The sequence below is a fragment of the Myxozyma melibiosi genome (assembly GCF_037950935.1).
Source record: "Myxozyma melibiosi strain Phaff 52-87 chromosome Unknown BZA70scaffold_8, whole genome shotgun sequence".
In the NCBI taxonomy this organism is placed as follows: domain Eukaryota; kingdom Fungi; phylum Ascomycota; class Lipomycetes; order Lipomycetales; family Lipomycetaceae; genus Myxozyma; species Myxozyma melibiosi.
Genome location: NW_027042922.1, coordinates 348,983 through 368,669, shown reverse-complemented (window position 1 = coordinate 368,669; position 19,687 = coordinate 348,983). Strand labels below are relative to the sequence as shown.

The 19,687-nt window shown below is 51.6% G+C and overlaps 11 protein-coding genes across 11 annotated transcripts; 5 read left to right on the top strand and 6 right to left on the bottom strand.

Annotated features, from left to right (window-relative positions):
• The first annotated feature begins 13 nt into the window (after positions 1–13).
• Positions 14–2,354, top strand: BZA70DRAFT_280670 (G protein-coupled glucose receptor regulating Gpa2-domain-containing protein). The gene is made up of 2 exons (XM_064913007.1): positions 14–662; positions 719–2,354. Exons 1-2 carry the CDS (start codon positions 505–507, stop codon positions 2,286–2,288), a joined length of 1,728 nt encoding a protein of 575 aa, XP_064767437.1. The 5' UTR covers positions 14–504; the 3' UTR covers positions 2,289–2,354.
• BZA70DRAFT_280669 (uncharacterized protein) lies at positions 2,355–3,735 on the bottom strand. The gene has a single exon (XM_064913006.1). The coding sequence runs from the start codon at positions 3,615–3,617 to the stop codon at positions 2,403–2,405; it is 1,215 nt and encodes a 404-aa protein (XP_064767436.1). The 5' UTR covers positions 3,618–3,735; the 3' UTR covers positions 2,355–2,402.
• A 39-nt stretch (positions 3,736–3,774) lies between these two features.
• Positions 3,775–4,991, top strand: BZA70DRAFT_258681 (RNA polymerase II-associated). The gene is made up of 2 exons (XM_064910846.1): positions 3,775–4,040; positions 4,097–4,991. The coding sequence occupies exons 1-2, from the start codon at positions 3,800–3,802 to the stop codon at positions 4,963–4,965; spliced, it is 1,110 nt and encodes a 369-aa protein (XP_064767435.1). The 5' UTR covers positions 3,775–3,799; the 3' UTR covers positions 4,966–4,991.
• On the bottom strand, positions 4,992–6,642 carry BZA70DRAFT_280667 (S-adenosyl-L-methionine-dependent methyltransferase). The gene is made up of 3 exons (XM_064913005.1): positions 6,391–6,642; positions 5,878–6,328; positions 4,992–5,815 (listed from the first exon to the last, which is right to left on the bottom strand). Exons 1-3 carry the CDS (start codon positions 6,562–6,564, stop codon positions 5,046–5,048), a joined length of 1,395 nt encoding a protein of 464 aa, XP_064767434.1. The 5' UTR covers positions 6,565–6,642; the 3' UTR covers positions 4,992–5,045.
• Positions 6,643–6,722: 80 nt separating this feature from the next.
• BZA70DRAFT_280662 (kinase-like domain-containing protein) lies at positions 6,723–8,522 on the top strand. The gene is made up of 4 exons (XM_064913004.1): positions 6,723–7,388; positions 7,443–7,857; positions 7,929–8,026; positions 8,088–8,522. The coding sequence occupies exons 1-4, from the start codon at positions 6,874–6,876 to the stop codon at positions 8,470–8,472; spliced, it is 1,413 nt and encodes a 470-aa protein (XP_064767433.1). The 5' UTR covers positions 6,723–6,873; the 3' UTR covers positions 8,473–8,522.
• BZA70DRAFT_280661 (uncharacterized protein) lies at positions 8,523–11,996 on the bottom strand. The gene is made up of 3 exons (XM_064913003.1): positions 10,852–11,996; positions 9,013–10,773; positions 8,523–8,948 (listed from the first exon to the last, which is right to left on the bottom strand). The coding sequence occupies exons 1-3, from the start codon at positions 11,952–11,954 to the stop codon at positions 8,723–8,725; spliced, it is 3,090 nt and encodes a 1,029-aa protein (XP_064767432.1). The 5' UTR covers positions 11,955–11,996; the 3' UTR covers positions 8,523–8,722.
• Positions 11,997–12,045: 49 nt separating this feature from the next.
• BZA70DRAFT_280659 (60S ribosomal protein L7) lies at positions 12,046–13,695 on the bottom strand. Its single transcript, XM_064913002.1, has 3 exons — positions 13,538–13,695; positions 12,951–13,062; positions 12,046–12,759 (listed from the first exon to the last, which is right to left on the bottom strand). The coding sequence occupies exons 1-3, from the start codon at positions 13,546–13,548 to the stop codon at positions 12,130–12,132; spliced, it is 753 nt and encodes a 250-aa protein (XP_064767431.1). The 5' UTR covers positions 13,549–13,695; the 3' UTR covers positions 12,046–12,129.
• Positions 13,696–13,722: 27 nt separating this feature from the next.
• BZA70DRAFT_280654 (uncharacterized protein) lies at positions 13,723–15,909 on the bottom strand. Its single transcript, XM_064913001.1, has 4 exons — positions 14,906–15,909; positions 14,470–14,842; positions 14,139–14,413; positions 13,723–14,077 (listed from the first exon to the last, which is right to left on the bottom strand). The coding sequence occupies exons 1-4, from the start codon at positions 15,655–15,657 to the stop codon at positions 13,759–13,761; spliced, it is 1,719 nt and encodes a 572-aa protein (XP_064767430.1). The 5' UTR covers positions 15,658–15,909; the 3' UTR covers positions 13,723–13,758.
• On the top strand, positions 15,910–17,442 carry BZA70DRAFT_280652 (putative trehalase). The gene is made up of 5 exons (XM_064913000.1): positions 15,910–16,031; positions 16,094–16,468; positions 16,530–16,597; positions 16,658–16,724; positions 16,784–17,442. The coding sequence occupies exons 1-5, from the start codon at positions 15,952–15,954 to the stop codon at positions 17,415–17,417; spliced, it is 1,224 nt and encodes a 407-aa protein (XP_064767429.1). The 5' UTR covers positions 15,910–15,951; the 3' UTR covers positions 17,418–17,442.
• Positions 17,363–18,589, top strand: BZA70DRAFT_191744 (carbon-nitrogen hydrolase). The gene is made up of 2 exons (XM_064910035.1): positions 17,363–17,698; positions 17,769–18,589. The coding sequence occupies exons 1-2, from the start codon at positions 17,557–17,559 to the stop codon at positions 18,497–18,499; spliced, it is 873 nt and encodes a 290-aa protein (XP_064767428.1). The 5' UTR covers positions 17,363–17,556; the 3' UTR covers positions 18,500–18,589.
• Positions 18,590–18,741: 152 nt separating this feature from the next.
• On the bottom strand, positions 18,742–19,303 carry BZA70DRAFT_239885 (ribosomal protein S13; the record flags this gene model as incomplete). The annotated part of the gene is made up of 3 exons (XM_064910486.1): positions 18,742–19,036; positions 19,108–19,169; positions 19,232–19,303. Coding segments are annotated over 3 exons (429 nt in total), but the record flags the coding sequence as incomplete, so codon positions are not given.
• Between the last annotated feature and the right edge of the window lie 384 nt (positions 19,304–19,687).

Genomic DNA, 19,687 nt, shown 5'->3' with positions numbered 1-19,687 from the left:
TGAGTGTAGTAGGTAATAGTATAGATATAATAGATAGAGATATAATAGAGATAGTAGTAATAGAGACAGATATATAGAGATATAGAGATATAGAGACATAAGATACAGATATAAGATACAAGAGCAGGAGACACCAGAAAGAACCAACTCAAACTCCGAACCGGCCGTGGCGCAGAGCATCTGAACATTCTTTGATATCTTTGTTGTCTCTTTCTTTATTCTTTATTGTTGTTGTTTGTATTCTATTCTTCTTATTGTATTATATTCTTTGTTATATTCCTATTCTATAGCACACAAACAACTACTTCAACCAAAGCTGTTTGTAGCTGGTTGTGCTTCTTTGCTGGTGAAGTGAAGTATCCTCGCTTGTAGTCTCCTCTGTTTATCTTCTTCTTCTCTTTATATCTTCTTCTCTTCTATATCTTCTCTTCTTCTCTCTTTATATCTTCTTTTCTTCTTCTTTTCTTCTTCTCTGGATATCCTCTCGATATCTCCTTCCCTCCCATGGACATCCTCCCCCGCGACGGTCTCTACGACTACTCCCGCAACGCGCGCCATGGCATCCGCATCATCTCCTTCGTCTCCTCCTGGCTATCCATAATATCCTGCTTCCTCGCCTTCTTCTGGCTCTACCGTCTTCCTGAAAAGGTCTTTCGTCATCTGTATGCTCCTCTTCTCCTCCTCTTCTTCTCCTCCTCTTCCCCTCTAACGTTATTAGTCTCATCTTCCTCCTCCTCTTCTTCGACTGCTGGCGCGCCATCATCCTCATGTGGTACCCCATCCGCCTCTGGTACACCGGCGAAGACTCCATCGGCCCCCACGCCTGCCAGGCAGACGGCTTCTTTGCCGCCCTCAGCATCGAAGCCGGCGACTTTGCCGTCCTCGCCATCGCCATCCACACCTACATGTTCGTCATGTACCCCCAAGTCTCCTCTTCTGGCGCGGCAAACAAATACGGCGGCCTCTACAAGTACCGCAAGCCTCTCTTCGTCGCCTGGGCTATCTTCTCCGTCTTATTCGCATCCCTCCCCTTTGTCAAATCAAAAGATGCCGGGTCCGCCGGCGACTCTGATCTCCAGGAAGCAAGCCTCGGCTACATCCAGCTCACCACTTGGTGCTATCTCCCCATCTCCCCCATCTGGTACCGTCTCGTCTTGGCTTGGGTGCCCCGTTACATCGTCCTCTTCACCATCTGCGCCATCTACTTTGGCGTCTACCGCTACGTCCGACGCGTCTTGCGAAAAGTCGAAGTCATCCAGCACGACGTCCAAGACGTGCCCTTGACCATCCCCGCTGATCCCACTCTATCTTCCCCTCCACTGCAAACAAATCTCCAAGACATCGAAAAGCACCCTCGCTCACCAATCCTCCCGACAAACGAGAATCCCTCGACAATCGACAACTCAACCGAAGAAATCATCGGCTACGATCTCTCCTTCTCTCCCGGCGACGCTGCCTACTTCGACCAAAACGTCCGCTTCCCAAATTCCCCTCCTGCTCAGTCCACCATCACCCAAACCTCTCCTGCCACCTCCCCGCAGTTCGAAGACCGCAAGATCGAGGTCGACATCTCAAGTCAAGACCGCCAACGCGCAAACGTCCTCCGCCAAGTCAAATACCTCCTCCTATACCCGGTCTTCTACGTCATCATGTGGGCTCCTCCCTTCATCGAGCAGTGTCTCATGTACACGTCCTACTACCAAAACCATCCCGTCGCGTGGCTGGGCTATATCTCTGCATTCATGTACGGCATCAGTGGGTTTTTCAACGCCTTCATTTTCGCAATCCGCGAAACTCCCTGGTCAACAAAACCTACCCTACAGCGCTCCTCAACTCTTGTAGAGGACTCCTATGGTCCCTCTGACTCGCCTTCGTCTTTTGCCGCGGATGACTCCCAGGACAACTCCTCCAGCAGCGCTGAAAAACTCACTGCCTCGCCAGAGTCAAGCGACACCAACCGCTCGCATTCCATCCTGAGATTTGGGAGAAAACAGTCCGTTTCCGCCGACACGCAGTCTGCAGACAGCCCCGCACCCCCCAAACGCACATTCACAGGCTCATCTCTGCGCGAGCAAATAGCCGGCTCGACCTGGCGCCGACCCACCATCTCGAAATCGCCCGCTGCAATCCCGTCCTTCACCGGGCTCGACCTCGACGGCTTTGACGCGAGCGGCACGGCGACAGGATCGGTTGTTACGCCGTACGATATCATGAAAGTGCAGCCGGTGCAGAAGAAGCAGGCCCGGCAGACCGGGGATTGGCTTGACGAGATGATTGACGAATTATAGAAGAATGTATATTATATGATGAAGTATGGGTTTGCTTTTGGGTATGGTTGTATATTATCAAGGAGTTTGTGTTGTGTTTACTTTTCAGTGTATATATTTTCAATCCAACTAGAGTCAACTATTATCCCCCGCCCTCCGTAGATAGTAAATAACAAACCCATCCCTCATCTTCTCCGAAAGAAATTCCGGCCTGACCACCCACACATCAAACCCCCCAACCTCCATAACCTCATCCAAAAACGCCTCTACAACCTCATGCGCCCGCATCTGCATCCCCACCAACACATGCGTCCTCGCGCTCGCGAGTAGTCTCAAAGTCCGCACAAACGGCGCGATCAGGAAATCGTTGTAAATTGTGTCGCACGCGACGACGACGTCGAATTCAGATACAGAGAGCACGTCTTTGATGTACCTGACGTCGGCGTCGGCGTGTTCCCAATCGAGTTCGAGGACTTCGATCGAGGGGTGGGCGATGGTTTTTGAGCTGGCGTCAAGATCGGGAGGAGGTGTTGATTTGTGTTTGGGATGTTTGTGGGGGGTATGTGCATGAGATTTCGCGTCGGGCGGGGGGTGAGCGGCAGGTAAGGTGAGTGAGTTGAACGATGGAAGAGGTTTGCTGCCGCTGTGCATAGCGTGAGCGACAGCCTCCTGCGTGACTGGTAGATTACTCGCGATATTCTTGCGCAGAAAGGGTAGAATATGCGCCTGATCCGTTGCAACATACAGACCCCCCGAGCGCCGGGTCTGCAATTGAGAATTTCCCTCCGCGACGGCCGACGCTACAAACATAGGAATACTCAATGCGCAGGCGAGAATGCCGCCTACCCCTGCGCCAATCTCGATAACTCGAGGCTGGACACTTTCGTCTGCTCTGAAGAGCGAGTGGAAGGGCGTGCCGGGTGTGAGAACCCACTCTGCAAACAGCGGAGAAACTTGCCAAAGTACCGCGCCGGTCGTGCTGTTTTCTTTTTGAGAATTGAACAGCTCTAGGGACTGGTGCAGGACGTACTCTAGCGTGACCTCGTCGGCGGTGGTAGTGGTATTATGTCCCCGGACCTTCCGATTCCTGCGCCTCTTCTTTTGCTCAGCCGTCAAGCCGTCCACCTCCCCCTCCTCTTCCTTCTCATTCGCATCTCTCCCCGCATCAACAAACAACTGCGGCACCACCCGCAACTCGACCGGCAGCAAACTCAGCGTGCGCGAGAAATACCCCAGATTCTGCAAATCCGGCGGCTTGTGCTCGGAGTACAGCGTGAAGACGTGCTCCGAGATGTCTGCGGAGGAAAGACGGTCTAGACGGGTGTCTTCCCGTAGATCGTTTATTGTCATATCAGTGAATGTGAATGCATAGTAGTTCTATGTCTTGCTGCTGAGTGTAGATGGTGGTTGTTGAAGAGGTTGAACTGATATGCGTACAAACCCCAGTGCTCACACTTCTCTCATCCACTCCTCTCATCAACACTCATCATCACCAGTTTCTCCACCGCTGCTCGACACCCCGAACAACAACAATGTCGCGAGCAGTAAGGCAAGACTACATCGCGCGCATCCGCTACCAGAACAATCTCCCGCCGCCGCCATGTCCGCCCAAACTGCTCGACGTCACGATCCCGCTGTCGGACTTCACTTCCTCGGGTTTCCTGTCTGCGCTCGTGCAGCAGCAGCCGCTGAACGTCGATATCGATGCCGAGCTGGGGATGCCGCTTGATATGACTGTTATCAGCGGCGTGTTTGATAAGGGGGATGAGTCCAGTGAGTGTTCTTAGAAAGAGAAGCTGTGGGTGAGAGGAAGTGCTGACGTTGCTTAGATATGTATCCCGATCGCAGCCCGGCGCCGATGAACGAAACCGACCGGCTACTACTCCGCGACCCCGGCTCCATCAGCGGCGTCTCCAAATCCCAACCAGGCGTCTCGTTCCTCCGTCGGACCGAGTACATCTCCACCGACGCGATCAAGCAAGCCCGGCAAGCCAACCGCGCCGCAAACACCTCGAAAGCCGTCGACATCAGCGATCCGCGCAAGCAACTGCAGACGATCGAGGACACGTTCAAGTTAGCGGACGAAGAGCTCTCGACGTTCCAGCACCCGACGAAGAAGGGGCTCGTGGTCGAGGAGTCGTGGGCTCTTGTGCCGGACGTCGAGGTGCTTGATCTGACGTATCTGTTGATGAAGATGGCGGGAGCCGCGCCGGGGGTCAAGGGCAAGGATGAGACGGGAGATTCGCGGTACGATGTCGCGGTCGCGAGACCGACTGGCACGGAGGATAATACTTTTATGTCTGTCTTTTTAGCAGAGCAAGAAGCCGCCGAGAAATTCAAGCACAAGATCTCAATCTCGGAGGAAGAGGCAGCAGCAGAAGAAGCAGCCGACGACGACGAAAACACAGTCTACAGATTCACCCACACACGAGACTACGACATCACCAGCAAACCAACCGACACAATCACACTCGGTCTCGACAGCGAGCAACAAAAGGCGTATTTCCACCCGGTCGCGATGGATCTGACGCTCAAACGACGACGACAGTTTGCGGACGCGAGTAAGCGCAAGAAAGTACCGGACGTGGTCAATGAGGTTGCGGCGGTCGAGATCCAGTTTAGAGAGTTGACGGCGGAGGAGAAAGCGGAGAGGGATAGTCTTCGGCGGCAGGAGTTTGGATATATACCGCCGGAGTAGATTTGCTGTGTACTTTTAGAATGAATAAAATAAAATAGTTATCTACAGGAAAAATAGTCATCAACAGGGCCTATATACATTCACTCGACGACCTCACCGCCGAATCCAACAGGCACCGGCGACCCCTTTGGAGTAAACGCCATGACTTTATACACCTTTCCCATCGCGCCACCAGACCTCTCGACCAATCGATTATACGCCTTTGCGATCCTATCCTTTCCTTCCTGCGTAGTCTGTTTATTCGCCAGCACCGTCGCGCGCGCACCAATTCCCAGCGTATGTAACCAATCCCCCTGCTCGACCGGGCCATGCACATCCACCCCCGCTTCCTTCCGCGCAACCTCCTTCAGCGCCACGAAATCCACATCGGCCGACAAATCCGCCGCCCCGGGCTCCTCGAACGGCGACACGATATGGTGCTGCTTGATTGCGCGCAAACTGTCGACAGGGATTGTATCCGCGGGCCCGTAGTCGACGATCAGCGCCGATCCCGCGTTGACGACGCGGCCGAGCTCGTCGGTTTCCTGGATCCGCTTCGCGATCTCGAGCGCGACGTCCCACGACTCCGGACTGACTTCGATCTTGGAGTGGATCGGCAGTTTCTTGTACCGCTCGGAGGAAGAGGGGATGACTCTGCTGCTCGCGGTCGCGTACGCGGGCACGGTTAGGTGGAATTTTGCAACCTCGGGACCGATTGAGGTCGTTTGGTTGGGGAGCGAGAGCGGGGTCTCGACTTTGGGGACGGAGTAGTCGACTAGGAGTTCGCGCCAGCCGTGCTGGGTGTGTTCGAATTGGTGGATCGGGAGCGCGTCGAAGAACTCGTGGGCGATTATGAATGGCGCGCAGTCGTCTGTCAGAATGCGTTGTTAGTTTTATGCATGGAAGGTGAAGATAGTAGAGCAGCACTCATACCCTTCGGGACGGTCTTCAAGTCCATGTACCAGCTTATCAGCTGGCCGTATTTCGTTCTACTCTTATGCCCATACTCAGTCTCCTCCAACGGCTCCTCCCCACAAAGCAACTTATGCTGCATCTCCCTCAACGTCGGACTCGCCTCCACCAAACAAATCTCCTTAACCGTATGATTAAAATACCCAAAGCTCTGAAACGCCTTCAACATATCCGCCATCAACGTCCCCCGTCCCGGACCGAGCTCGATCAGCCGCGACTCGTCGGGCTTGCTGACCGCCATCCACTGCGTGAGCACCCAGATGCCCACCAGCTCGCCAAACATCTGCGAGATCTCGGGAGAGGTGATGAAGTCGCCGCCGGCGCCGAAGGGGTCTTTGTTGATGTAGTAGCCGGATTCGGGGTTGGTCAGGCATTGGCGCATGTAGGCGGCTAGACTTATCGGGCCGGTGGTCTATTTTTGCTCTCGTCAGTGTTGATCCCGGTTTTTATGTTATCAAAGCAGTCAAGACACACCTTGATAGCGCTCGCGAGAATCTCGCCCAGACTCTTCTTAACTGCTGGTTCGGGAGCAGTCGAGGCATACGGTCGTAGACCCGTCGTCGCCCGGCCAGGTCGCATCCACATCTTGACCCCGCTGCTCCGCGCCAATCCCCGCGACGGCACACGCAGACACATGAACCTGCTCATTCTGCACGTATTATTCTCTTCTGAATGTACTGCAGGAAGTAATAGCAGTCTGAATTGAATTGAATTCACTTAAATTGATATTCCCGGGATCCAGAAAAACCGGAGCGGCGCCGCGCCATCGCTAAACTTTAAGATCTTTGAACATCATCAAAGTCGAGATATCTGAATACTCAAGTGATCTGATAGACTACGATATGATCCGCATATAACCCTGCGACTCTGTTATTACTATCGTGCTGGTGTTTTTGAATATTATAGAGCTTGTTATAGAGCAAAGAGTGAGCGAGTGAGGGATAGCAGAGATCAGCGATGGACACGCAGAAGCGGTCACGGTGGAGAGATGAAGACGAGGATCCGGAGATACGCGAACGATTGCGCGCCGAGAAGAAGAAGAAGAAGAAACTGAGGCAGGAGAAGAAAGCCGCTGCTGCTGCTGTTGGGTCTGAGAAAGATGTATCTACTTCTTCCGCAGCTGAACCGACGACGAGCAAAGCAGAAGCAACTAACGCTACACAATCTACAGCAACCAACCTCGACCTCACAGCAGACGGCCTTTTAAAATTCAAACCCCGCCCGATCCAATCCTGCCGGAGCGTGGAAAACTACGAGCGCCTGAACCATATCGACGAAGGCACATACGGCGTCGTGTTCAAAGGCCGCGAGATGCACACAAACCAAATATTTGCGCTGAAAAAACTCAAGCTCGAGAAAAATTCACAGGGGTTCCCGATCACTAGCTTGCGAGAGATCCGCACGTTGCGCGCGATTGAACATCAGAATGTGGTGCGGATTGAGGAGTTGGTGGTTGGTGGGTCGTTGGATCAGTATGTGTGTCGTTTGGTAATGCGAGGTGATGATGAGCTAATGCGTTGATTTAGGATATATATCGTGATGGAATACGTCGACCACGACCTCCGCGAGCTAATGAAAGCAATGCGCGAACCATTCCTCCAATCCGAAGCCAAAACCCTCCTCCGCCAACTGCTCTCCGCCGTCGCCTACATGCACGCACACTTCATCATCCACCGCGACCTGAAAACCTCAAACCTGCTAATCACAACCGCCGCCGTTCTCAAAGTCGCAGACTTTGGCCTCGCGAGGTACTACTCTGACCCGGTCGAGAAGATGACGCCGTTGGTTGTCACGCTGTGGTATCGTGCGCCGGAGCTGTTGCTGGGCGCGAAGGAGTATTCGACAGAGGTTGATATGTGGTCTGTCGGGTGTATATTTGTCGAGTTGCTTACGGGAAAACCGTTGTTTGATGGCAAGAGTGAAATCAACCAGATAAAGAGAGTGTGTCGATCTTCCATATTGCTCCCGCAAATCTGTCTATTCACGCCAAACTGACAATGTCTTTTTCTTAGATCTTTGATTTCCTCGGATATCCTGACAACAACTCTTGGCCAGGCTATAGCCGACTCCCACATGCCACAACCATAAACCCTCCCAAAGATCGCCCGCCGTAAGCATCTTCATCATCTTCTTCTCCACACATCTTCCCTTGCTAACTCGCGTGTCCACAGAACCCCCTCCCTCCGCTCCCGCTTCCCATTCCTAACCTCCGCCGGCGTCGACCTTCTCTCGAAACTCCTCCAGCTTGACCCCAAGCAACGCATCTCCGCCGCCGACGCGCTCAACCACCCTTACTTCTCCGAAGACCCCAAACCCAAACCTACTTCAGAATTCTTACCTTTCCCGTCCACGTCCGAAACAAGAGTCCACGGCGACGATAGTCCTGGCGCGCCCGCGGTCGTGCATGGCGGTGGTGCTGATGCTGAGGCGGGTTTGATGTCTGATGACGATGACGAGGCGACGAGGATATTACTGGCTTCTCCTGCCGATAACAAAAATGGGTTATTTAGAGAAGATACGCAGGGAGGTGCTGGCTTCCAGCTTCGTTTTGGTTAGATCTTTTACTTGTCTTTGGTACAGGATGAAGAAGTATAATAATGATAAGATATTCTATCCAAAGAGAGAAAAACAACTAGGAATACTGCTATTAGTGCCCTCTCATCTTTCCCAAGAGAAAGAAGCGATCGACATCCAACTACTCAAAAATGCGGCAACTCAATACAACATCAAAATGAATAAAACAAAGACCAAAAAAATGAGTTTCTATGCCTATTTACACACGCGGCCGTGCTCCACTCCTCACTCCTCACTCCTCAAAAGCAGAGATCGTCTTCAAGTACTCCACCATTCGCTGATAATCCTTCACGAGCTCGTCTACCTGCGCCGCATCTAGCGTGCTGGCGTCGGCAAGCGTCTCGTCGTCGAATTTCGGCTTGGATAACTTTGGAAGCTGCGGTGAGGACGGGGGTTGTTGGTCGATGATGCCGGATGGGTTGGAGCCCGATCTTGCGAAGCGGCGGACGCTGTCCATTCTATTGCCATATCTGTTAGCTTGAGTGTTTGAGTGCGATAAAAACGTAGGTGCAGAAGACTTACAGTGTTCGAGGACGATCGCCGTCATCCATCACCGGCGAGACACGGCTATCATTCGACCCGCCTCGTCGCATACTACTGCTACTCGACGCCACCTTTCCCTCTGCGCCAAACGACGCATCTCCAGCCGCCTGCTTCCGACTCTTTGGAAGAATATGCGCGGCAGGCAACTCCGGCTGCGCAGGCTCTGGCTCAGCGCTGCCGGCCTTGGACGACGTCCGTGGCGGACTTATCTCCTGCTGCTGCTCCCGCTTCTTGCCCTCGGCGTAGGTCGAGATAACCTGGGACGACTGCTGCAGGACTTCTTTAGTTCGTCGCTCAAGTGCTTCGACGTTGTTGTTTCCTCGCATTGCTACCTCGCGCTTAGGCGACGCTTTCTCATTATCCTTGTTTCCAAACAAGAATTTGTAGGATGTCTCAAACGTCGAGCTGATCGACCTGATTCCCGAATCAGCCGTACTTCCAACCGAGGCAGTCAGTCCCGTGGGATAAAACGATCGCCGCGATGAAGAAGAAGATGGCGCACTAGCAGCCGCCCCGCCAGTACTGCTCGACGCGCTGACGACAACCGGCGCATTAACACCACCACCAGTCTGTTTCGCCACCCTGATTTTCTCAGGCGCTTTAGGCCCGTTCGGCGCCTGCACGAATGTAGCGTTTCCGAAAATCGACGCGCTTGCCCGGCGGTTGGTGTCGGCCGGCATCGGTTTCACGGGTGCGACGTTTTTGATCGAGTCCTTTGCAGGCGGCGGCGGGACGGATGAGAAGGCAACTGGCTTCTTGCTGCTGTTTGAGACCGAGCTCGAGGCTGAGGATGCAGAGCGAACCGAAGACGCGGAGGACGTCAACGGTTTACGCTGGAGCATTTCGCCGCCTAGAGAAGGAGAGAGCGGCGATGGCGACGGGGAAGAAGTAGAGCGAGGAGAGGGGAGTGGCGGCGGTTCGGATGCCGCAATCAGCGGATCGACGATCTTCGGCTCTTCGGGAACCGGGGGCAGCGACGGAATATCGATCGAGTCGAGATTCAAGGTCTGCAGGTCCACGGTCTCAAGGAACGCGACGACCGCCTCGAAATTCGTCAGGCAGTACGCGGTTTCGCCATTTATCGTCTTGGTCGATCGGAAGCGCTGGATGAACGCCATGTTGGATGAGATGTGGGGCGGGTTTGCTTGGATCACGCAGTAGATGAGAGTCGGAAGAACAAAGTCAGCGCCGGACTGGCCCATAGCTCCGTTGGACTGCTTTACATTCGACAGCACGTCAACGATATGCTTGTGAACAGAGATGAGCACCTGCAGTTTTTCCTTGGGAGACCGTTTCTCAGCCAAGGAAACCAGCTCCTTCTTAGCGGGCCCCAGAAGAGTGTTAAAATCGACATCTTTAAGCTCGGGAACTCCCAAGTGCTCCATGTCGATATTGATCACTTTCAAAGCCGCAATCTTCGTCGCCAACGCCTCATCTTTGGGCTCATCGTCGCTCGCATTGTACATGAAAACATCATCGTAGCACTCGCTGCAGACTTTTCTCTCCACCAGCTCTTCGTAGAGGACTTTTTGGTGTTCCTTTTGTTTCCGCTCGCGCTTCTTCCGCGCCATCTCTTCAAATGAGACCATTTGGACTTCATACGTACGACGCATATTGCTTCGCCGGAGCATCGCTGCGGCCTTGTCTTGCACGGTCACGTAGAAATCCTGGAATAGCTGCGAGAGTCTTTCTGGAGATAGAGCACCCGATGGCGCGATTTCACGTATGCTCTCAACGAATCTACGCATATTCAAGTTAGTATAGCACAGACAATGGCGGCGCAATAGGCAGTCACATAATTAAAGAGCAAAATCTTACCTGTCTGCCATGGCTACCAGCTCTGGAGGTAGATCCTGATACGCATCAGCCTGCGGCTCCGGAGGTACAGGCACCGCTGCTTCAGGAACAGGCTTCGCAAACACGTCGTCCTCATCATCCTCGTCATAGACCTCAGCCGCCGCCGCAAGATCGATCTGCTTCGGCTCCGGAATCGCAGGTATTCTCGAAAACGATTTGGCCGGGCCTGATTCCTTCGCCGGCGACGCCCTCGCTTTCGGTTCGACGGCGCTCGAGCTCGTCAGGATCTCGACTGGAATCTCAGGATGCTGCGGTGGCCGCTTCTTTGTGGTCCAGCTTGAGACCGCGATGGGCACAGCCGGCTTGGAAGGCCCGAGAATATCATCCTCGGCCTCTGCGTCGTCTTCCGGCGCGTCCGGATCAACGTCGTCTGTAAACAGCTTGTCGTCGTCACCAAATAGCTTGGATGAAGCAGTCGTATACGGCGCCTCGGCCTCGGTCTTGGGCTCAGCAGTCTCGGGTGACGGATCCTCTGCTGTGTCTTTGGGAGTAGCGGGAGACTCTGAGGTCTCTGTCTCGTTCGTTGCTTCCGATTCTGCGACAATCGCTGCTGGTTCTTCAGGCTGCTCGTTCTGATGCTCTGCAGACTCAGGTTCCTCCTGCGCACTGCTCTCGTTGCTTGCTGGTTCCACAGCATCAGCCTCTGCTGAGTCGACAGTGACAGTGCCTTCGTCGGGCGTACCCTGCCCATCCTCCGCAGGTACTTCCGACGGCACTTCTTCTTTGTCAAGAACGACATCTGCCTTCACCTCCTCCACGCCTGCCTCCCCAACAGTCGCATCCTCAACAGCCTCCTCCCCCCACGCGTTCTCGGCCTCGGGAAGCGAATCGACGGCAAGAATGGGCTCGGCCAGACCGTCGAGCGGGCTAGACTCTCCAACCCCAAAGCCCTCGTCCACGACGGGAATCTCGCTCACGTTCTCAGATTCAGGCTCGGACATTGCCTGTGCACTGAATTGCGCGTTGGTCCTCGAGTTACTACACAGAATCCAGAAGAATGGCTGCTGGCTGGCTACGACAGGCGAGTTCGCGAACCCGGTGCACTGATAAGCAGAGTGCGTCATTGCTCACTTTGAGTTTCTCGCATCTGACAATGAGCACGCGGCCCTCGGTGCTGACAGTCACCTGACAGTCACCTGACTTCTACTACCGCTGTTTGTCTATTATTATTCCTTTTATTTTGCTATGATAAAGTACAAAATCCAACCGTCACATAAACCATGAAAAAGACTTTTGAGTTTAGTTCTGAGCCTTGATGAGCTGGTTGATCTTATCCTCTCTGTCACCGATAGATCCACCCTCGATGAAGTGCTTGAACTTTCTCCGCACACCCCAGCCGCCGGAGGGGTTGGAGAGCTTGAAGGGCCACAAGAAGTTCGAGGCCTGCTTGAAAGCGGGTCCGACGGTGTAGATCTCGTGGATGAGATCCTCGATGCAGATGATTCCGTACTTGCCGAGAGCCTCCTCGATGATGGCGTTGTCAGTAAGGGCGATTCTCTGGCGCTGGACCTTTCCGTATCCGCGCTTGTAGATCAAAGAGCGGACAGACGCAAGGTTGGGGTAACCGTACGCAACGTAGGGCTCGACGATGCGGAGCATCTCAGCGGTGGCCTTGGTAAGCTTGACAAAGACACCGTTGTTGATCTGGAGGAGACGGAGGAGCTGGAGGATCTTGCGGGGCTTGGGAGCAATCTTGTTGATACCCTTGATACGGACAACGAAGACGAGCTTGGCCTGGGCGGGAACGTAGAAGTTGCCCTCCTTCTTAGCCAGACGGTTGAGACGGACCTTCTCCTTCTCTTCCTCACGGTACTCCTTGACGTACTTCTCAGCACGCTCGAAGATGACCTTGCGCTTCTCCTTGTTGGCCTATATTCCATGAGTTAATAGACAATTCATAGATAATCACATGAGATTACATTTCGATGATCAGTCCCGAAAGATGGTATAACGAAGGCAACATTGTCCGAAGACTAGCTCTCGAAGGATAGGATAAAATATCATCATAGCATCGAAATGAATCAGAAATGATAATATAAGAAACAAACGGGTTCACATACAGCCTTCTTGGCGGCAGCAGCAGCGATCTTCTCCTCCCGGACCTTGTCCTGGTTCTTTCTCTTCTTAAGGAGGGTCTCGGGGACGAGGACCTGCTCAGCGGTGGGGACGGTACTATCATGAAATCAGTCAGGATCTGTAGTTGCAGAAATTTTTTCTTTCCAAATCTAGGCAAAAAGCTCAAAGCACAATATCGCCTCGGCTGCCCTGAAATGCATTTGATCAAAACTGCGCAAAGCAGTAGAGACATAACCCGCTGGCGAACCTTTCAAAACTTGAAAAGTTTTACTCGGAGCGCTTGCAGAATTGGCGTGCGTGGGAGAAACTTAACAGCACTGCTAGGCGCGAGTTCTCCTATTCACACAGCACCATAAATGTATTTCAAGAAAAAGGCTTGCATCTCAAATTGAGAAGCCGTCGCCTTAGTCTCATAACCTTCATCTGACGTTGAAGTGTTTCCATTCAAACGCCGTCACGAAGAATCTGGAATCCGAACCGTTGCCAAATAGAACTACCGCGAGACATGCATCGAAGGGTATAAAGTGTTGTCGCTCTTTGCCTGATGGAATACAGCGAGAAAAGCACTCACGTTCCAGCCATTTTTGTTGATGTCGATTGGTGTCGGATGAACAGAAACTGAAGCGGATCTCAGGTCGTGAAGATGAGTAGACTCGGCTGAGCGCTGCCTCGGGCGGTTGGGACCAGAGCGGCTTGGAGCGTGACTGCTTTCTGAGCCCTACATTAACCCTACAGTCACGTGTCATCAGGACTGTTCTTTAATGTTTATTATGTAATGTATTTATAATCAGTCTATGAAGTGGTCCCTTTAACCTGCCTTTCCAGACTCTCCAATGCCGTCTCGTAAACCTCCTCCTGTCCCTCCCAGACCGTAACCTCTCGTCGCAGCAGTTTCTGCGTCTTGCTCCGCTTGATCTTGCCTGCCATCTCCTTGAACCACTTTGCCTCGGGTCTGGATACCAGAGACCAGGCTGTGCCCTCTTTTCCTGCGCGGGCCGTTCTGCCTACGCGGTGGATGTACTCGCGTCCGCTGATTGGGATATCGTAATTGATAACGTGCTTGACCGATTCGATATCCATACCCCGAGCAATAATGTCTGTGCAAATTATTCTGTGAAAAGTCAGATATCAGTATCCGCGTAGCAAAGCTGGTGAACATCATCAGTACTTACAGGCTTATTTCGCCCTTGGCAAACTCCTTCAACGTCTTCTTGCGTTTGTTTGTGTCAACCTCGCCATTCACCAGTCCGATCGTAAGTTGCTCAAGACTTTTGTCGGCTTTCATTCGAAGCCTCCGGTCCAGCATTGAAAGAAGCTTCACAAGTCGAGCAGCCGTCTCGTTTGATCTTGTGAATATGATACAGTCGCTCGAGATGGACTCTTGCGTCAGTAGATTCAAAAGAATCAGCGGCTTCGTCAAGACATCCGGAACTTGCACCATATATTCCTGTAGCCACAGATTAGCAAATCACAATAGATCGAGATACACAGCATCTGCCTTACCGTCAAAGTAAACGGAACAGAGAATTCCTCTTCACCGGCGGTGGTCGATTTATCTCCAACCACAAAAATTCTCGGCTGCTTGATCTTCAAACTCGCCCATTTTCCTGCATCTTTTGTCAACGTAGCAGAAAACACAAGTTTCTGTGTATGCGTGGTCCAAGTATCTGCCACAATAGACTCTTGGTTTGAAGATCGTTCTTGCAAGGCGCCAATCACCACATCTACCCATTCTTGAAAGGACTGATTTAGAAGTCTGTCGGCTTCATCTATAACCATATACTGTAGATTCTTCAATGAAAAGTCTGCAGTTGATCTGACATGATCCACAAGTCGTCCGGGATTAGTGATGATGATGTCGGGTGTCATTTTCCTCCTATCAGACGACACGCGTTAGATATATTGTTTCAGTACGAAGCAAAAATCAGACCATACTCACAGTAACGCTTGTTCTTCACTAAACGATCGTTCACTTCTAAAAGCCATAACTCGTAGGCCCGTCCCTCTAGCCAGAGTTTCGATAACCTCTCGAACTTGCTGCACGAGCGGTCTAGTTGGTAGAATGATCAGTGCTCGAACCTTTGGAACGACGCGTTTCGACAAAGCTTCCACAATCGGAACACCGTAAGCTAGAGTTTTCCCGCTACCGGTAGCAGCATTCACCAGAATCGGCTTCTTCGGGTCCGGCGAGATATCGATAATGTCTTCCATCAAGGCAGGAATCACCGCAGCCTGCACGGCAAACGACTTTTCAAATCCCATTGCAGCGAGGTTCTTCACCATATGATCAGACAGCAATAGAGACTTGAAAGGTTTGCTCAGTGTCGGCTTGACATATTGTGGCTCAGTCATCCATTGATCCCGTATCGGCGCCAGAATCTTTTTCTCTTTCTTAGCTGGCTGGGGTAGAGGCACCAGCCCAGCGGCAGCGATTTCCATCTCATCTTCTTGTGCCTTTGCCAACTTCTGCCGTTCTTGTTCTTCCTGCGTCAATTTCGCATCCAAGCTATTCTCCGCACTCCGCACCTCACTCAGTGCTTCATCGAGATCATGCCCTACGGCAGACTTGTATTTCTGAAAGATGGAGGAGTGCTTCGAGTTTGGGTCCTCTGCAGACTCTTGCGATTTCTTTGAGTCCCGTTTCCTCTTCCTGGACTGCTCCCCACTGTTTTTGGTAGGCTCAACAGCCATCCTCAACACTCCCGATGCTAAATAAGGCAGATACCTTGAGAATACAGTGCTCTCTTCGTGGTAGCAAAGTTTGCCTGTCGATGGCCATCTTCAGACTCGTTGGGACTTTGAAAATTCTCTCGATATTTAGAACTTACCCCTGAATTACCGCTTATGTCATTTACCTGCGCCGTCCCTTCTTCTGTCTGGCCGGTCGATTAGACCAGATATCTGTGTATTGACATAGTATTCAGTTGATGTCTTGTTTGTCTGGCTGTAATTTTAGGACGCCGAATCAGAAAGATACAATCGGCGATGAGCTCAGCACCTGACGGGCCCGACGAAAGCCTAGGGTCTGATGATCCCCTGGATCATGCTGCATTGACATCGACTTTGTATGTTATCCAAGTCCACGTCTGTCTGAGAGACCCGCATTTCTGACCGCTAGATTTATTAGGAACTCTATGCTGGTATACGCGAAAGCTGCCCATTTCAATCTCACTACTCCACGCCGGCGCGCCATAACCCAGCTCGCACCCGCCCATCAGTCAATCCTAGAGCCATACTACAGCAACTATCTGGCATCAATTGACCGCGCCATAACTACAAACAGTCAGTTTCTCCAGTTGGTAGCTCAGATAGGCGCGAATGACTTTGAGGCTCCCCAAGACCGGAGTAGTTGGCAAGGAGCGACGGCGCTGCAGGTTGATCAGACAAAAGGCACGCTCAAGCAGCTCTTCAGAGACTGGAGCGCAGAGGCAAAGGCTGAGAGGGATGTTATTTATAATCCGGTAATTGATGCACTAAATAGGTTGTTTACAGACGATGAGAGGTGTGGCTCTGTTTCCTTCTTTTGTGATGTTTGGTCGATGCTAACACTTTTGGCTGATCAGATCAACGACTCGAGTACTCACCCCCGGCGCAGGCCTTGGACGGCTAGCTTACGAGATCGCTGCTGAAGGTATCATTTACCACGTCACCTTGTATTGTGTATTTTGGCTTTGATACTGAGAATTACCAGGATATAGCTCTCAGGCGAACGAGTTTTCATTTCACATGATCATCATGTCTAATTTCATAATCAACCAGTACGCCCCCCTCCCGCCTCTTAGATACGACAATGCTAACTTTGTCCGATTTGATATAGTACGGAAGAAGACTATCAGTTTTCTATCTATCCATTTATACATTCGTTCTCGCATAACGTGAGCGCAAGGAACCAGCTTCGAGAAGTCCGGATCCCAGACGTCTGTCCCAGTAAAAACCAAAGCAGATCCAAAGGCGATTTTTCTTTCACTACAGGGTCCTTTGTAGAGGTTTATGGCCCTCAGACAAACGCTTCTGAACAGGCTATTACTGAAAAATGGGACGCGATTGTCACCGTGTTTTTCATAGATACGGCACACAACGTGCTGGATTACATCGATACTATATCATACGCGCTACACGATGCAAACGAGAAAGCAAGCTACTGGATCAATTTTGGACCACTACTGTACCATTTCGAGGACGAGCAAAGCACGCGATTTGAAAACAGTTCAGGGTCTAGCTACGACGAATCTAATCTCAGCGTGGAACTGCCGCTGGACAAATTGGTCGAAGTGATCGAGACCGCTGGGTTTGTGTTTTTGGAACTGAAGACTGGTATCAAGGCTTCTTATGCCAGCGATCCGAAGGCGATGGGAGCTTGGATTTATGACTGTGTCTTTTGGGTTGCGAGAAAGCGCAGGCCTGGAGAGGAATATGTGAGCTTTGTAGATAGAGTAACAGACCAGAATTGAGAGCCGAGCCGCACCATCTCCAATCCACCTCAACCGTAGGGAGCATTTCGTAATTGCGTAATTGGTTGTCAACTATTTGTCTACCAATTGTGAAAAGAATCTTAGGCAGTTATCAATACAGGGAGATACATTAATCAACATGTCTCAAGCACTATCTCAACGATTGAAGATCGCCCTCATACAGCTGGCTGCCACCGCGGATAAAGCACGCAATCTCTCGCGAGTCAAAGAGCATGTTCTCAAAGCTGCGTCGAACGGAGCACAGCTTGTTGTTCTTCCGGGTGAGTGAATCTGCTTTGATTTTTTTTTTGTGAAGATTGAGATATAGGATAGTTTACTGACTCCCGATAGAATGCTTCAATTCTCCGTACTCGGTCGCTGCGTTCCCGCAGTATGCAGAGTCGATTCCCTCCGGCGAGACAACCAAGTTTCTCTCCACCCTTGCGCGCGAGACTTCGATCTACCTCATCGGAGGCTCGATCCCCGAGCGCGGCGACGACGGGAAGCTGTTCAACACAAGCTTGAGTTTCGCTCCCTCCGGCGACCTGATAGCAAAGCACAGAAAGGTCCATCTATTCGACATTGACATTCCTGGCAAGATCCGGTTCAAGGAATCTGAAGTTCTCACAGGCGGCAACAAAATTACCGTCTTTGACATCCCACCTTTTGGAAAAGTCGGTCTCGCTATCTGCTACGACATCCGGTTCCCGGAACTGGCGTCTGTCGCCGCCCGTAAGGAAGGCGTCTTTGCAATGATCTACCCCGGCGCATTCAACACCACCACCGGCCCTCTTCATTGGGAACTCCTCGCACGCGCCAGAGCGGTCGATAACCAGATTTACGTGCTGCTGTGCTCGCCCGCAAGAGATATGACTAGCGACTACCATGCCTATGGGTACTCCATCGCCGTCGACCCGAACGCGAATATTCTCACAAAGGCCGGCGAGGGCGAGGAGATTGTGTATGCTGAGCTTGAGCCGGGCTTTATCGAGCAGACTCGGGCGGGAATACCAATCACTACTCAGAGACGATACGATGTCTATCCTGATATTTCCGCCTCTACTAAGACTTCGGCGGTTTAAGTTGAGTGAAAGTAGAGAGCACAAGTAATACTTGAAATGCAATACTTCGTATCAATAAAAGCTGTCATAAACGTAGTCACAAAACAGTAATATACTACATTTTGCGCCTCTGAAGCGTATGGATGTCTCAATAGATAATATAGTGTATTACTAACTGATCAAATTTCTTTTTAACGAAAAAACAAAACGAAAATGCCAATTTTTTCCTTTCCATAATACAAAAGAAGAAACCCCCATTTCGCTTATTTCTTCTTGGAGACACCGACAGTCTTACCCCGTCTGCCGGTAGTCTTGGTGTGCTGACCACGGACACGGAGACCCCAGTAGTGTCGGAGACCTCTGTGGGCACGGATCTTCTTCAATCTCTCGAGATCGTCACGGAGCTTGGAGTCAAGACCGTTAGCAAGGACCTGCGTGTCCTTGCCGTCGACGAAGTCGCGCTGACGGTTAAGGAACCACGAGGGGATCTTGTACTGGGTGGGGTTCTGGAGGATGGTAACGACACGCTCGAGCTCTTCAACGGTAAGCTCACCGGCTCTGTAATTTTTGCAAAAGTTAGAACAAAGGTCTACCACCACAAGCATTCACAATTTTTCAGCATCTCTTACCTCTTGTTCAAGTCGACATCAGCCTTCTTGCAGACCAAGTTGGAGTAACGACGGCCAACACCCTAGAATACCATCAGCATAAAATTCCCTTATAACCAGAAACCCAGAGGATATTTCAACATACCTTGATCAAGGTGAGAGCGTACATAATCTTGATCTTACCATCAACGTTGGTGTTGAGGAGACTATAACAATGCTATCAGTACTTTGCCCATCTCTTATGACCCATAACTTCCGAACAGAAAAAGTCGTGATGCTGAGGTCGCTTCGACGAATTTGAGATTGAACATACCGCAAGATGTGCTGGAAAGCGGCCTTGTCTTGGAGAACGAACGACTGATAAGAAACAGGTTAGCAATCATTTCCAACAGCAACATAAGACAGTTCTCTCATGAACAGAACGCATACCATTTTGGCTGTGATTTGACGACCGTTGTTGGTTGATGGCTACCAGAGTATAGCTTCAATTCGTGACGAGGATGGAAGTTGGGTAGTTCGATGTGGTGTTGCGCGCAGCCCTACTTCTGAACCCTACACTCAAAAAGCAGTCACGCGCTCTCTTACATGCACTTGCCTGGAG

What these genes read in the sequence shown, in the direction of transcription:
- BZA70DRAFT_280669 (XM_064913006.1), bottom strand. Translation starts at nt 3,617, where the DNA reads ATGACAATAAACGATCTACGGGAAGACACCCGTCTAGACCGTCTTTCC.
- BZA70DRAFT_280654 (XM_064913001.1), bottom strand. Translation starts at nt 15,657, where the DNA reads ATGGCTGTTGAGCCTACCAAAAACAGTGGGGAGCAGTCCAGGAAGAGG. An exon ending in AGTGAAGAACAAGCGTTACT is followed by an intron (nt 14,843 to 14,905) that starts GTGAGTATGGTC and finishes GTCGTCTGATAG; the next exon opens with GAGGAAAATGACACCCGACA. An exon ending in CTGTTCCGTTTACTTTGACG is followed by an intron (nt 14,414 to 14,469) that starts GTAAGGCAGATG and finishes CTGTGGCTACAG; the next exon opens with GAATATATGGTGCAAGTTCC.
- BZA70DRAFT_280661 (XM_064913003.1), bottom strand. Translation starts at nt 11,954, where the DNA reads ATGACGCACTCTGCTTATCAGTGCACCGGGTTCGCGAACTCGCCTGTC. An exon ending in CTGGTAGCCATGGCAGACAG is followed by an intron (nt 10,774 to 10,851) that starts GTAAGATTTTGC and finishes GAATATGCGTAG; the next exon opens with ATTCGTTGAGAGCATACGTG. An exon ending in GGCGATCGTCCTCGAACACT is followed by an intron (nt 8,949 to 9,012) that starts GTAAGTCTTCTG and finishes ATATGGCAATAG; the next exon opens with AATGGACAGCGTCCGCCGCT.
- BZA70DRAFT_258681 (XM_064910846.1), top strand. Translation starts at nt 3,800, where the DNA reads ATGTCGCGAGCAGTAAGGCAAGACTACATCGCGCGCATCCGCTACCAG. An exon ending in TGATAAGGGGGATGAGTCCA is followed by an intron (nt 4,041 to 4,096) that starts GTGAGTGTTCTT and finishes GACGTTGCTTAG; the next exon opens with ATATGTATCCCGATCGCAGC.
- BZA70DRAFT_280652 (XM_064913000.1), top strand. Translation starts at nt 15,952, where the DNA reads ATGAGCTCAGCACCTGACGGGCCCGACGAAAGCCTAGGGTCTGATGAT. An exon ending in GCTGCATTGACATCGACTTT is followed by an intron (nt 16,032 to 16,093) that starts GTATGTTATCCA and finishes TAGATTTATTAG; the next exon opens with GAACTCTATGCTGGTATACG. An exon ending in TTACGAGATCGCTGCTGAAG is followed by an intron (nt 16,598 to 16,657) that starts GTATCATTTACC and finishes GAGAATTACCAG; the next exon opens with GATATAGCTCTCAGGCGAAC.
- BZA70DRAFT_280659 (XM_064913002.1), bottom strand. An exon ending in CTGCTGCCGCCAAGAAGGCT is followed by an intron (nt 12,760 to 12,950) that starts GTATGTGAACCC and finishes CATGGAATATAG; the next exon opens with GCCAACAAGGAGAAGCGCAA.
- BZA70DRAFT_280662 (XM_064913004.1), top strand. Translation starts at nt 6,874, where the DNA reads ATGGACACGCAGAAGCGGTCACGGTGGAGAGATGAAGACGAGGATCCG. An exon ending in GTTGGTGGGTCGTTGGATCA is followed by an intron (nt 7,389 to 7,442) that starts GTATGTGTGTCG and finishes GCGTTGATTTAG; the next exon opens with GATATATATCGTGATGGAAT. An exon ending in CCTCCCAAAGATCGCCCGCC is followed by an intron (nt 8,027 to 8,087) that starts GTAAGCATCTTC and finishes GCGTGTCCACAG; the next exon opens with AACCCCCTCCCTCCGCTCCC.
- BZA70DRAFT_191744 (XM_064910035.1), top strand. Translation starts at nt 17,557, where the DNA reads ATGTCTCAAGCACTATCTCAACGATTGAAGATCGCCCTCATACAGCTG. An exon ending in ACAGCTTGTTGTTCTTCCGG is followed by an intron (nt 17,699 to 17,768) that starts GTGAGTGAATCT and finishes GACTCCCGATAG; the next exon opens with AATGCTTCAATTCTCCGTAC.
- BZA70DRAFT_280667 (XM_064913005.1), bottom strand. Translation starts at nt 6,564, where the DNA reads ATGAGCAGGTTCATGTGTCTGCGTGTGCCGTCGCGGGGATTGGCGCGG. An exon ending in TTCTCGCGAGCGCTATCAAG is followed by an intron (nt 6,329 to 6,390) that starts GTGTGTCTTGAC and finishes GAGCAAAAATAG; the next exon opens with ACCACCGGCCCGATAAGTCT. An exon ending in CTTGAAGACCGTCCCGAAGG is followed by an intron (nt 5,816 to 5,877) that starts GTATGAGTGCTG and finishes GCATTCTGACAG; the next exon opens with ACGACTGCGCGCCATTCATA.
- BZA70DRAFT_280670 (XM_064913007.1), top strand. Translation starts at nt 505, where the DNA reads ATGGACATCCTCCCCCGCGACGGTCTCTACGACTACTCCCGCAACGCG. An exon ending in GAAAAGGTCTTTCGTCATCT is followed by an intron (nt 663 to 718) that starts GTATGCTCCTCT and finishes TAACGTTATTAG; the next exon opens with TCTCATCTTCCTCCTCCTCT.